The sequence below is a fragment of the Plasmodium cynomolgi genome, chromosome 14, assembly GCF_000321355.1.
Source record: "Plasmodium cynomolgi strain B DNA, chromosome 14, whole genome shotgun sequence".
In the NCBI taxonomy this organism is placed as follows: Eukaryota; Apicomplexa; class Aconoidasida; order Haemosporida; family Plasmodiidae; genus Plasmodium; species Plasmodium cynomolgi.
The window spans coordinates 2,128,478-2,143,167 of record NC_020407.1 but is presented as its reverse complement, the minus strand read 5'-3'; the positions used below and the strand labels follow the sequence as shown (position 1 = coordinate 2,143,167).

The window sequence follows — 14,690 nt, the reverse complement described above, 5'->3', positions numbered from 1 at the left end:
CTTAAAAAGTACCTACCCTCCCTCCTCTCTCTCTCCCTTTTTTTTTTTTATTTTTTTAAGCTTGCGCGAAATTGAAACCCACTGCATTAAGAAAAAAACGTCATGAGCAATTTTTGATGGACCTTATTTCCTTCACGTTAGCAATTTAAATCGATGATGGTTTTGGAAACCCTGTTAAATGGCACCATTTTACGTGACACTGTTCAGCTTGCACATGTGTATATATGTATACATGTATACTTGTTTACACGTTTGCATGCTTACACACTTGCATGTTTACATATGTGCATGTGTATATTTACCCATCCACATGACAGATATTCCTTAAGGTGAGTCCCGCGCTCGCTTAAAATTCCTTCAAGGAAAATTTTCCCGCGCGACAGCCAAAAAAAAAAGGTTGGCTAAAAGGGGGGACAAACTGTTAAATGACATATGCACAAATGTGTACGCGTGTTTGGGCTAAAACAACTGTAACATTTTAACACCTTCTCATTTCCGTTAATGAAAAAACGTCTCGCAGAAGTGGAAACAAAAGGAAACTGCGAATGCGCAACAAAACAGCCAATTCATGCGTACTTTTCGAATAAAAAAATAATGTGTAGAGATGCCCGTGTAGCGATTATTTGCGTTCGCGTAAAATGTGTAGAACTATGCAATGCAACGAATTAAAATGCACGTGTAACTTTTTTGCGCCACTCCATTGGTAGTAAGCATTATTTTATTTTTTTTTTTTGCCTTTTCGCTCGAAGTTGTCACTATATTTACGTAAACACGCGCATATATATGTGTGCACACATGCGTATATGTGTGTGCGCGTATGTACATATAACCTACGCGCAGAACATGCTTCGGAGGAGTCCCAGTTCAACACTCTGAAGCAAAGGCAAGGGGGCCACACATTTATATGCGTACACCCCTGTTAACCATAATGGTTGGATGCCACGACCCATTTTTTCCCTCCGCCGTCGTGAGTTCATTTCGCACGTTCCTTTGTGAAAATGAATATAAAATGGTTACCAAATATATCTCTTCTTAATTATAAGAAAAACAATGGAAAACATAAATTTGTGAGGAGCCGCAAGAGGTTTCGTACCATAACATGGAAATACACCAAAACAATTGGTCCCTTTGCATCGTTTATATACATATTTAACCAGAGCATAGGATCAGGTAGGAGAATTTTTGAGAGATGGTGAGCGGTTTTGTCTGGTTTGGGTGACAGCTGCCGTAGGCCTCGCAACAAAAAAAAGACGTAAAAAAAAAGGGGAAAAACGGAAAGAGGGGCAGAGTGAGCCAACTGATAAGCTTCCCTAAAAGCCACTCCGAAGGGTCTTATGAAACCCCTCCCCCAAAAAATCTCTACTCACGTAGTGTTGTCCCTTTCACACACATTCGCAGGCCTATTTGACATTCCAAGCTTAATAGACGAAGTAGGATGGATCCCAGTAATTTTCGGAAACCTGTTCGTCTGTTCAGTGGCTGTTTTTTGCAGCCTGATGATATTAAGAGCCATGACGATGATACCGAAGAACAAAAATTTCGAGCAGAGAATAGAGTACAGTGCAGTTATAAAATATTTCATGTCCAATGAAAAATATAAATTTGTTTCCTTTCTCTACCACTTAGGAAATTTATGTAATAATATTTGTGGAATACTTGTCATATCAAAAATAGTAGACATTTTCATTATTAAATTATTTGGAAGTACAATTTTATTTCAAGTCTATCCCCAGATAAAGGTGTCGAAATGCTCTCTGTCTCTTTTGGATTCCATGTACAATGGTTATTACTACTCCAGCACAGGTCACTACGAAACGGTGATTATTGGGGGGGTTACCATAGGTTACATCATTAATGCAATTATATGTATACATTTATCATCCAAAGGGTTGGAAGAAACCATAAATTATCAGTATGTCGTTTTTATGATTTTTATGACGTCATTTTTGTATCTCTCCGTTTCCTCCACCATATATTTGCTGTCCCAAAATTATGTGGATCAAAATGGGGCACTTAGCAAAATGGACGTGTATAACAATTTAATATTAAATAGGGCTCATTTAGAAACTGATTTGGTGAAAAATTATCGCAAGTATAAAGAAATAAATCATGTTCCAAAAAATTCCCAGTTGTGCACAGCTGATTCATTTTTTGATCAGTGCCCAGTTATGGACAAGTTGGGAAGAAATCCCTTTTCATCAGTAGAAACTAGCGAAAATGAAAAGATGGTTAGAAGCAATCATGTTTTGAGAAACTTGCAGAGGGAGGTACAAAGGGGTTCACTACATAGAAGAGGCAAAGGATTCAGCTGCTCCTGTCTTTTGCTAAACCCTTTGTACCAAAAGAAGGCCTACGTTTTTCGAAATAGTATTTTTTACTTCACCGTGTCGAGTTGCTCATACAGATTAAATATCAAAAATGCTGCCTCGTTGCAGCATTTTTATTCCGTATACAAAATTTATTACTCACTGAAGAGCAGCAGTGGGAGAGTTGCAAGTCGAAAAAGGGCCGAGTGGAGACACACCGAAAGGGGGGAGCGCAAAAGGGGAGAGAGCAAAAGGGGGGAGAGCAAAGGGGGGGAGAGCAAAAGGGAAGAACAGGACAATCACATAGGGGGCAAATTTAGCGGGGCACATTATCCTAACAGCGGGGAAAAGGCGCAGAAACAAAACAAAATGTTCTTTACAAATTTGTACTACATGATAAGCAGGATAGAAGGAATCAAAAGCTACTGTATGGGAAAAACCTTCGCCAATTTTATCGATTCTTACGGGTTCGTGAGTAACATCCCATCGTGGGGAAATGAAATAACGGATGATGTCAATGTATCCAAAGCTATCTGGCTAACAGTCATTTTCAGCAGTATTTTCTACTTCATATTTGGCCTTATATTTTGTCTGAACAATTCTTTTCAAAAAATTAACACCTCAGTTTTGTACCTCTTTAACTTCGTCGCTGTAGCCCCTAAGGTCATCACGGGTTCTATATCCATGCGTTATGATTTAATGAATTTGGAGATATGCTCCGATAACGCCGCTTTTTTTTTCGGATGCATCGCGCCTTTTTTATCTGCATGGATATTTTCGAATGGCATGATTTTCTCAGATGCGTTTAATTATACAAGTCTAATTTGTGGCCTCTTTTGTAATTTTCTGTCTCCCGCATTTGCATACATATCAGCATGTGAAAGAAACAAGTCCTTTTATAAAAACCCATTAAGAAAGTATACAATTGTGAACAGGAAAAAGACAATCTTTTCCAGCAGTTCAGACATTCGAAAGGCTCTGGGGAATATAATCAATACGTTTGACGACAATGATGAGGCGCGCGCAGTGGAAGACAGCGATAACGAGAAGGAGAGGGAGTGGGAAAAGGAGGAGGGGAAAGATAATTATCAACTGCAATGTCACGATGAAGAGCAGGAAGAAGAAGCGGCACTAGGGTACAGAAGATCTTTTTCCTTAAATCGGTACGCCAATCAGAGAGAATCAAAATTTTCTTCCATTAGCAAAAGCTCCTATTTCAAATTCGTAAACGGAGAATGCATACCGAAAAGCTACTCCAAGGACAGCACTGGGAATGATTCCCTATCAGAGAGAAACTCAAGTGATTTTAAATTATCAAATAATTATGACAGCAGTGCGGGGATATATGCACATGGAGACACAGCCGAAGAGCAGCCACTTGGCATAAACAGAGATGCGCAAAAGGGAGATGACACAAACAACAATGCTTGTTTGGGAAAAAAGGGGAAGAAGAAGAAAAAAGGTGTAATGTTTTCTGACGAAATAGAGGAGTGCTTTTCACGGGAAATTTTCAAGTCCAAAAAGGTTTTCAGTTCTGGTGAAAATGGAGGGGAAGAGGAGGGTACTGTGGGTAGCGATCGATATACTAAAGGGAGCCACTCGAACGATAGCGACATTTGTGGAGAAACAAAAGAGATGTCCTTTTTGAAGCAACTCAGCCGAACAAACCAACGTGACGACACATGGGGAAGCAAAAATAACTCCTATGAAATTTTAGAAGATGTTAAGATGCAAAAAGTAAAAAAGGTAAAGAAAAAATTAATGTTTTCAGATGAGGTTCAACTGTGCAATGACGTAGATGAAGCTGCAGAAATGAAAAGGAAAAATTCCAAAGGAGTAACATTTAAGGAAGAATCAAAGGAACCCGCTATGGAGGATGCAAAACATGCGAAAAAGGAAAAAAAGGAAATATCGGTCTTGCTCAATGTGCAACTTTGCAGTGAAGAAGTAGACGCAAGGAAAAATAGCCAATTTAGTATAACGGTAAATGATGAAACCATTCGTGAAAAAAAGGGGGAACAAAGAGGAAACATGAATCCAACAAATGACACTGAAAATGTGGTAGAAAATAGGAACAGTGAGGGGCACAAAACAATCCTATTTGAGTACGAAAATGGAGAAGAAACCGAGTCGGTGGAGCCTCAAAAGGGAGAGCCAGTTTTACCAAGCACTAACGAGAATGAACAACAAACTGGGCAAATTAACAAAAAGGGATCTGCAGATTTGCATGAGCCTGTGGTGGACAACCCTGTGGTGGATAACCCTGTGCAGGAGAGCGCCAACGAGGCATGCTCAGCGCAAGTTTCCCCACGCTATGAAATAAGAATAATAAGTAATAATACGTGCGTAGCGAGTGGCGCAGAAAAGGCAAAAGGGTGCTCAAACGACAGTGGGGAAAATTGCGAAATTGACCTTAGCGACCAAAAGGGAACAACAGTAAAGCATTCAGAAAATGAACATGCGGCCGGTGCAGACAAAATAAAAGTTAAAGAAAAGGAGGATAAAGGAGGAAACCTTCTTTGTGTCCATTTCGAGGAACATGCACAGGAAGAAACTGGTGCGACGTTGTCCGAAAATATAAACACAAAAACTAAGAACACTATACAGTATGAGCGAAATTTTAGCGACTCTGCAATAAATTACGATGTGAGGAACCAAATGAAAAGAAGGGAACTGAAAGAAAATGATGTTATAAGAAAAAACAGGAGTTTCGAACAGCCCGAACAATTCTTTAAGCGTCAGAGGGAGAAACTAAAGTCTCACTACAAATGCACCATACCGAATGTGCTAGAAAAATTTGGCAATTATGATGATTTAATAAAAGGCATGGATCACTTAGAGAGGAAGGAAATAAACGGAGAAAATTTTCTTAAGAGCACTTCAAACGGGTTCGAGGAAGAGAACGAAGTGGGTCCGTCTAATCGGAACACCTTAGGGGTGGGTTCTACCAATGACAAATCCTTTGTCGAAGACACGCTCGTTGAAGAAGCGGATGACGCGCTTAATAAAGAAAACACATTTTCTTCTTTTGAAAAGGATGATGCTGTTGTTATTCCGAATGTTCTGGTAGACAAAACCTGTGAAAATGAAAGTGGTAGTGACATTGACAAAGGCCGGAATGGAAGTAAAATGGTACTTTTTTCGGAGCAAATCCAGCAGGTGCAAGTAAACAAAACAGGGAGTTTCGATCATGAAGCCATGGAAGGAAGAACGTATAGCATTCATTTGAGGAAAGAAAACTCCAGGGATGACGAAATTTTAATTAATAACCTGAAAGATTTAAGTGGAGAGCAGTATTTAAACAAGAACAGTTCGCAACTAGGGCAATCGTTACACGAAAATCAAATGAGAGATTACGTTGGGGGAAATTCACAAAGTTTTCATTTCGATGATGTGTTGGCTCCTGAAAATTCCAACAATCGTGAGGCTAACATGAACATGTGCAAAATAAATCTTCTAATAAATAACAGCAGCTACAGAGATGAACGAGACGCTGTGCTTAAGCATTCCAAGTCGGATGCACTAGCGGGGGAGAAGCACCAAAACATGAGTACCCTTTCAACAGAACAAGGTGAAAATACGCATGATGATCAGAATTCTCCATCTTTGAGAGAGCATAAAGAGGATCTGCTTTCATTTTCATTTCTAAACAATTTTAACAAACAAAAATGTGCATCGTGTGAAATTATATCGCTACCTGAACATGCTCCTATGGTGCAAAGAAAAATGAAAACTTTATATTATCAGGACTCTGTGAACGAGATGGAAAACGCCAATGAGGATCTTCATAAAAAGAACACCCTTTTTGTTAGGCAAAGGAAAAAATTAAAATCTTCCTTTCATGTAAACGGGGATATGATAACAGGCAATCATAAAGAAGCAATACACAAAGAACAAATTAACGAATTTCGAAAACAAATAAGCAAAGAATCGTGCATATTTAATTATTACGATGATGAGAAATGCACAGACATAGCGCAAGGGGAGGCATGTCAAATGGATAAAGAGAAGGTGGATCAAGTGATGACTAAAAACAAAGTTGCTGAAAACAATGCAGAGTTAGAAATACCAATACTACATATAATGAAATCGTATGAAGCGCAAACGGAAACCCCAAACGTAGATGTGGCAGTGAAAGATTCGGTGGAATCTAAATCCACAGGGAACCCAAGACGAAAAACGTGCTACAAATTTAAGGACATTTCGAAATTGATTAGTGACATAGATCTGTGTGAATTCGAATCTGAAGAGGATGAGATGGCAGATGGGGGGCACCACAGCGTGGGAGACAATAATGAAGCAATGCAGGGTGAAGATAGCGCAGATCATTTCTCAACCCAAGCGAATGACGCAAATTTGGAATCCAATAAGCGTGTTAACTTTAACGAGGAAAAGGACACATTCGCAGAAACCGAAAAGCCAGATGTTGTAAAAGAGCTCCAAAGAATATACTCCGCACTGTCAATTAAATTACATTCGGAAGATCCAGAAATGTGCACAAATGATGACCATGATCATACGGACTGTGTTGATTTTCGCTGTTTTAAAATTATAGACAATGTTAGCCCCGTCAAACATTACTACAATGCTTTCCATAGAAGTAAAATTTTAGACTCCAAAAAATATGATCATATATATTCAAACAACTTTATGATAGATGATAAAACAAATATGGACCACCTGTGTTCCATTTTTTTGTTTGGAAATCCTTTGGAAAGAAATGAAAAATATGCGGATGATAATGATAATAATAATAATAATGATAGTAATAATAATAATAATGATAATAATAATGATAATAATAATAACAATAATAGTAATAATAATAATAATAACGATAATAGTAATGATAAAAGCGTAGATGCAGGTGACGAACAGAAAGACACGACTAGCGATGCTCAGAAGGAAAGGTTGAACCAAGAAGACAGGTGCGATTCTACTGTTACTTTTGCAGACCAAAAAGAAGACACTTCTTCCACTTTAGGTTTGTATGAAGAAAAGGGTCTTCTTATTAAACGGTCCTTTTCTGGAAGTTTAGAAAGTCACAGTGAAATACTGAAGAGATGTATATTTGAAAAAAGTGACCTAAGCGGCAGCGGCGTTCTTTCTCGAAGGAAACCCAACTTAAAATTTAGCCTCAATGAGGAAATTATAAACACGGAGGTATCAAAAAAAAGGAAAAGCCAAATAAAACATGTAAAGCTTAAAACTTAAGTCACACCAAACTGTGCATGTGTCAAAGTGCTCATTTAGCATGTTCACATTCTAAGTGCGAAAATGTACTTACAGTCCCCTTTGCACATTTTAGATGATGAATTGTGTCATCATAATGGCCTTACGCCTACGTTGGGCAGTGCAGACTTCCCTTACTTTACCCCTATACATGCACACATATATATATATATACATATATATGTATTTTTTTCCCCTTTTGAAGGAGTTAAACGACATATTTCGCAGCAACGACATCGTTGGAGACGTGAGGAAAAACTCTGACAAAATAGAAGTCATGAAAATTAGGATTCATGTGTACCCAGCCCTTCTCCAAAAGTACCATGTGGAAACAACTTACTTGTTACTGGGATGTCTAACAGTTTTTTCGTTCGTCGGTATTATAACCGATTTTTTATTTGGTTAACTGTGAAATTGCGAATCCCGCGTTTTCGAAGCTTCTTTTTAAGCGCGCTTTAGCACATGTACAAGATGTGCAAGATGTGTAAGATGTATAAGATATACAAGGTGTATAGATGTATAAGATTTATAACGCGCGTTATCTCACATTTTGAATTATTTTATTTTTTCCATGCAACATTCGCTGATTCTAACAGTTGCCGCTCCTCGTACAGCTGCCAATCTTGTGTGTACCAGATTTTACACCCATTGTTTTTTAGTTTTTATTTACAAATATGTACACATGTCATTTATGTGTGTGCGCGGGTTATTCACCTTTTTAGTGGGCAACTTATCCCATTTCCGCGTATACTTTTTTTACGGCAAAATGGTAAAAATTTTGAACAATTGTGTATGTTTAGTCATCTGCATGTCGCTTTTTATTTTTTTTTGTCGTGTTATTTTATTATTTTTTCTTTTTTTTTTTGGTATAAAATTTGATGACGTGGTGATTTCGTTTTTTCGTGCCACGCGTAAACATTTTTTGCGTCCATAATTTGTGGCGCCAAATAATTTTTAATTCAATGAAAACTAGTTTATTTGTCTTTTTTTTTTAACGCCTTAGTTTGATAAAAAAGGCAAAGAAAAAAATAGAAATAAAATTTTTTTAAATACCTTCTCACGGTTCATTTACAACGTCATTTAACTGTAGAATTCGATATAAAACAATAAGAAGTCAAATGTGACTTTTAAAAAATTTCCTTTTTCCACCCAAGGTTCATTTTTTTCATTTCGCATTTAGGATGGATGTACACCCAATTAAAAATTTGTAATTTTACCGGTTAACAAACACTCACTTTTGTGTGATGCTTTTTTTTTTTTTTTTATTACACATATACAATTCATTAAAGGTGAACTCTATCACAAATTCTACGAAAAAGTGTATAAATAAATGCGCTGATTTCCCAGTAAAAAGGAAGAACGCTCCAATCTACATTTTTTTTTTTAATTGCCATCTTTTTTCAATACCTTTAAAACATGTATTAAGTGCAAACGTTATGTCAGACCAGACACTATTGCAACACCTTGAACATTTTTCTTATTTTATGCCTTTTTTCCGTGGATTACCTGCTGAGTAAGCGTGAAATAGTTAAAAGCCGTTTTGTTTATAACGAACGCTGGCCACGGTATAAAATGAACGCATTGTACAAAATTATAAAACGCACAATATCTTTTTTATTTTTTCTTCTTTTCATCATAAAATGATTTACATCTTTGTCATAAAATTTATTTAATATATACACATATTGTACTCTTTAAAAGAAAAAAAAAAAAAAACAAAAGAAATTAAACTTCTGCATATTGTTTAACCAAAGGAATTTATCACACGTAGGATAAATTATTTAAAGCTATTGTGTCTATTTAACAATTAAAGAAAATTTTCATTTTTAATTAAAAACGTCAAGGTCATGTGTAATTTTTTTTTTTTTAAATGCTAAAGGAAAGAATAGATAAAGCTAAATTGTATAATCTTTAAAATGGGCTCAAAAGACAAAGATAGTTTGAAATTAAAATATAAAGTATTAAGCACATCATCGTATGATAAAGACCATGATGTTACGAATCTACTAAAGAACACAGATGGGGAAATATATAAACCATGGCTGAGCGAAAAGAATTGTATATACCCCCAAGAAATTATTTTACAAATAAAATCATCCAAAATAAAATATTTAGAATTTTTGTCTCATGAATATACCATTAGCAAGAAAATTGGTCAAACGATAATAAGGATTACTTGAAAGCTGGTTTCTTCAGATTTAATGACAACACTTCAACATGCTATTGTGCTAGAGAACTGAAATATGTATATTTACCATGCACCATAAAATGTACGTTTATCAAATTAAAACTTTATAATCCATATAGTAACTATTTAAACACTCATTCACAAGTTGGACTGTACTACATCAATATAATTCCTGAAGAAATACCATTGAAAATTATGTCTGAAATAACTCCTGCATTTCTTAAGCTAACATCTTCAGCGTATAATAGAAATGAAGGCTATAATGATAATATGGTAAATATTAAAAAAGCACTGTTAAGAAAAAAAGGGGGAAATGTACTTAGGTCCAACATCAGTGATAATAATGTTGTAGACAAATTTTCAGATGGAGAAACTCACCGGGACAGTTTCAAACGGTCGTGTTCTAAAGGTGATAAAAATAAAATGAATTGTTTATATGAAAAATTAGAGAGTAAAATAAATTGCTTCGAAAAATTAAAAGGAGAATGTGTGGCAAAAGAAGAGTACAACCTGGCAAGTGAACTTAAAAAAATTGTAAATCTTTTTATTTTTTTAAAAAATGTAATCACGTTTTTAAAAGAAAAAAAAAAGAAGTACGTTAAAGAAGAAAATTATGGAAAAGCTAAAAGGCTAAAAGAGAAAGAAGTAAAGATAAAAATTATAATAAAAAATATAGAAGAATTAAAAATTGTAGATGACTGTTCCAGAAAATGGTATTCTGAATGGCTATCTCTCTATTACAAAGAACTGGAATTTTATGAAAAAGAGATAAATAAAATTATGTCTAGTGAAAATATAAAAATTATAAAAAAAAAATCCGGGCTTTTTGATCAGTGCAATGCAAAAAATTATAACGGTCTAGATTTAAAAAATGTTCTTCTATTCATCTGTAGTGATGATGAAAAGAAAAGAGAATTGGGCTTTGACTTATCCTACAAACCGTTCGAAGATCATGGTAAAAGAAATAAAAATTTTTGGCATAATAATATAGAACCCTTGTGCTTAATTATTAAAAGAGGAATATCAGATCCATGTTACAACATATTTATAAAAAGTGTCGTCACTTTAGAAAAAATGCTAATTTTGTTCCAAGATTATTTTGTTAAAGTGGACAACATAGATGCTGATAAATCTAATAGCAAAAGTGCAAAATACATAAAATGCATAATTTCAGCACTTTTGAAACGTCTAGATGATTCTAACCTTGACGTTGTAGATATCTGTATAAAAACAATAATGATGATGCTGCATAACAATTTGTTTCTTTCAAAAGTGTCTTCTCAACCATATTATCAATGTTGTTTTACCTATTTTCTGGAGACACAACGTCCGAAATAAATGAAAAAATAATTGTTAGCTTAATGAGTTTTTACTACTCCTTGATAAATAAATATTACGCATCTGTGAAAAATGACATTAATTTGAAGAAGGTGCTAGAAATTATATCCATATTTCTGGAAGTAGATGTTGAACCCATTAAACAAACATCCTTGGACTTTTTTGTAAATATATACAATAGGGTGGAAAACAAAAATGAACTCTTTGAAGAATTTTTATTAAACGTTTCATTTGATACCAAAAACCTTATAATAAATCGCGTAAATCAAGAAGAAAAGGAAAAAATGAAAATGCCAATGAAGGACAATAATGAAAAAAAAGAAATTGAAAGTGAGACACCCGAAAAAAGTTGTATGTTTGTAAATAATGATGAATTATTAAATAAGAGTTACATAAATAATAGGTATCTGAAAACGCAAGACATTACTCCATGTGAAAACAATATCAAAAGGGTTGATGAAGCCGATGACATTAGAGACAATGTTATGGAGAGTAACAAAAGAGAATATTACTCTACTTTAGTGAAAAATACTAATGACAATAAACAAACAAATAATCATTCAAAGTTAACAACAGTGGAAAATAGCGATTTGAAAAAGGAAACATGCCCTAGTGAAATTAAAGAGCTTGAGGAGAAAACTGAGGATAAGCAAAATGAAGAAAGTGAAAAACCGCAATATATTGATTCAATCCCGGGCAAAGAAACCAAAACGGATTTCATGGCTTTAAGCGGTTTACATAAAAAGCATAGTATTGGTGAATACGTAAAACACGAAAGCATTTCAAAAGGGGAACAGAATAATATTGTAAAAAAGGAAAAAGCAGGGCATGAAGGAGAATATGTCGAAGATTCGACAAAGACTGACGAGAACGATGAAGCTGATGTTCCCGCTTTCACATGTAAATATTGCTTTAAGACAGATGAATCTTTTACAGAAATAGGTTTAGAAAAGCATTGGATTAAAAAATGTCCCATGCTGTGTACCTGTCCAAATTGTTTTTTAATCGTTGAATTAGTTGTCATTCATGATCACTTTTTATCCGAGTGTTCACATAGTTATATGTATGAAACGTGTGAATACTGCAATAAAGTTGTAAAGAAGAATTTATTAGATTCTCATGTAATGAGTGAATGTAGTGCTAAAAAAACTGAATTCCTTTCTTGTTATTATTGTTCACTTTGCATTGAATCTTTTGAAATAGATAAATGGAGAGCTCATTTTCTATCATGTTCTAAAAATCCTAGACTGAAGTAATAGGTCATTTTTTTTTTTTCGCATTAGTTGTGTTCAATGAATTTTATTAATAAATAAAAGTTTTGTCTTATTTTATTTTTTTTCTCTTTCAATTAATGTACTTCATTCACCATTGGCTGCTGTTTATGCACTTAAAAGGTTGTATTAATAATACATGTAGACCTGACTACTGCTATTGTTACAATTTCAACGATAAATTTATTTTTATTAACATTGTCTTAAAGGCACAGTATTCATTTTTATTTCGATAAAACTATGTTTATATATTAACAATTCAACAATTTAAAAAATCGAATGCATACACCATAATGTTTTCCCCCAAATTAATAAGGTTATGGCCAAATACAAGTTCTTTCAAATGAATAATAACAGATTCTTATTTTTATCAACATACATCTACTACATTAAACATGCGAATAAAACATAAAGGTTTNATTTAAAATTGGGCTGAATAAGTGAAAGTGAAGTATTGCACATACTGTTCCTTTTCGCAAACGCAAGCAAATTGTTGCATACTTTTTTGTTTTCATGTAAACGCGAATTTGTGAAAGAATTTCTATGAAAATCATTCATTAAAGTAATAAAATCACTAAATACAGGAAACTTTAATGCGTGACGGTAAGATATATTTTTAAGTTTTGAAGTAAAAATCCATGTTTATACAAAGTTCGTTTTATAAAGCAAAAGCAAACAAAAATGTGAAGAATTATGGCACCGCGTTAGGAGTAAAATTACTTTATATATATTTTTTTTAATATATATAAAGCATTGACAAACACTGGTGTAATTCATAAAATGTGTTGTTTTAAAAAAATGAATTATTGCATTTGGAGCAATTTTTGATATGCTTAAGCTTTAAACATTGTGTGCAGTCTATAGGTGTACATTGCCTTATTCCCTTTTTTGTGTCTATAACTACGGTATATATGTGAAGAAGGTATTAATAGAATTTATAGAGAAAGAACTATGCGCGAAGTTTCCACTGGTTGAATGTTTTTGAAAATTCGTCCATCAAGCGTAAACACGTGCTTAAGGGTAAATGAAATATTTGTTATATGCAACATATCCCTCTTATATGTAGGTGCTTAAGTTTCTTTTAAAAATTCACTTTTCCTCAATAATAATTTTGTCTTAAAGGAAATATATTAAAAGATAATTCACTTGAAATAGAGGAATTACAGTTTTTAATTTATTATTTAAAAGATTGCCGAAAAGAACTTAAATTAGCTGTATTGCACAATTATATACCGTCGTGTTATACAATCTATATGAAATCTGCTTTTTGAGCACTACTTTTTTGTGCTATTCTTTAAGAAACCAGCTATAGCGAATTTCATGAAAACGATTCTTACAAGAAGTAAAAACGACATTTTTATTTTGAATTCATTTAAGTTAACTGTTGCATGAGAACACTGCAAAAGTTTTGCCCACTAACACTAACGTTAGTATTCAAATGCCCGTAACTATTATACTTAAAATTCAATATTACTGATAGCGTAATTATCACAAAGACCTCTAAACTACATATAACGCATATATTGAGGATTTGTAAAAGAAAAAATTTTGTGAAAAGAATGTCTTAATGAATAAAGTTTTTTCATCGTATAATCACATAGTACACTGGAAAGCAACTCTTTAACATTATTGCACAAATCGAAGTACTTGTATCACAATGTGTATAATTACCAATAGATTAAAATAAAGAAAGAATAATGACGATATGCACATATCAAACCCAACCATAAATGTGATAATGATCTTTTCTTTTACAAACAATCGTGTCATTCATCGTTTAAGAAAAAAAAATTAGCATAAAAAGAAGCATTACTAATTTTATTATTAACTACAAGGCATAGAATAATATTATTAATGTTAAAGAATTAGAGAACAAAAATGTGAAAGAATAGCGCTACAAAGAAAAGGCACTTTATTTACATAGAAGTATAATTTCCATATAGAATAAAGAATATCATCAATATATAATTACACACCTTATGAATACCACGAATACCGTTAATAGGAAATCACAATTAAAAATATTGTATTAATTATTTTATAAAACAAGAAATGTGTTATAATATTTAGTAGAAAATATTGACTATTGAAAAAATATAATAAAATAAATATATCTGTTAATTATTTAAAAAAAAAAGGTAATTAATTTAAAAAATATATAATAAAAATTAACAAAAATTAATAATTAATATAAAAGATGTAACAATTTAAATTAATTAAATAAAATAATTAAGATAAATTATAATTAATTAAAAAATAAAATAATAAATTAACATTTATTATTAAATAAATAAACTAAATATTATATTTATAATATAATAATATTTATTAATTTTATAAAATAAATAATTTATT

At 33.3% G+C, this 14,690-nt stretch overlaps 2 protein-coding genes across 2 annotated transcripts; both read left to right on the top strand.

Moving 5' to 3' along the window:
- Positions 1 to 998: 998 nt before the first annotated feature.
- Positions 999 to 7,520, top strand: PCYB_145700 (amino acid transporter; the record flags this gene model as incomplete). Its single annotated transcript, XM_004225041.1, has 2 exons — positions 999 to 1,170; positions 1,399 to 7,520. 2 exons carry the CDS (start codon positions 999 to 1,001, stop codon positions 7,518 to 7,520), a joined length of 6,294 nt encoding a protein of 2,097 aa, XP_004225089.1.
- Positions 7,521 to 10,149: 2,629 nt separating this feature from the next.
- On the top strand, positions 10,150 to 10,985 carry PCYB_145690 (hypothetical protein; the record flags this gene model as incomplete). The annotated part of the gene is made up of 1 exon (XM_004225040.1): positions 10,150 to 10,985. A coding segment is annotated over one exon (836 nt), but the record flags the coding sequence as incomplete, so codon positions are not given.
- Between the last annotated feature and the right edge of the window lie 3,705 nt (positions 10,986 to 14,690).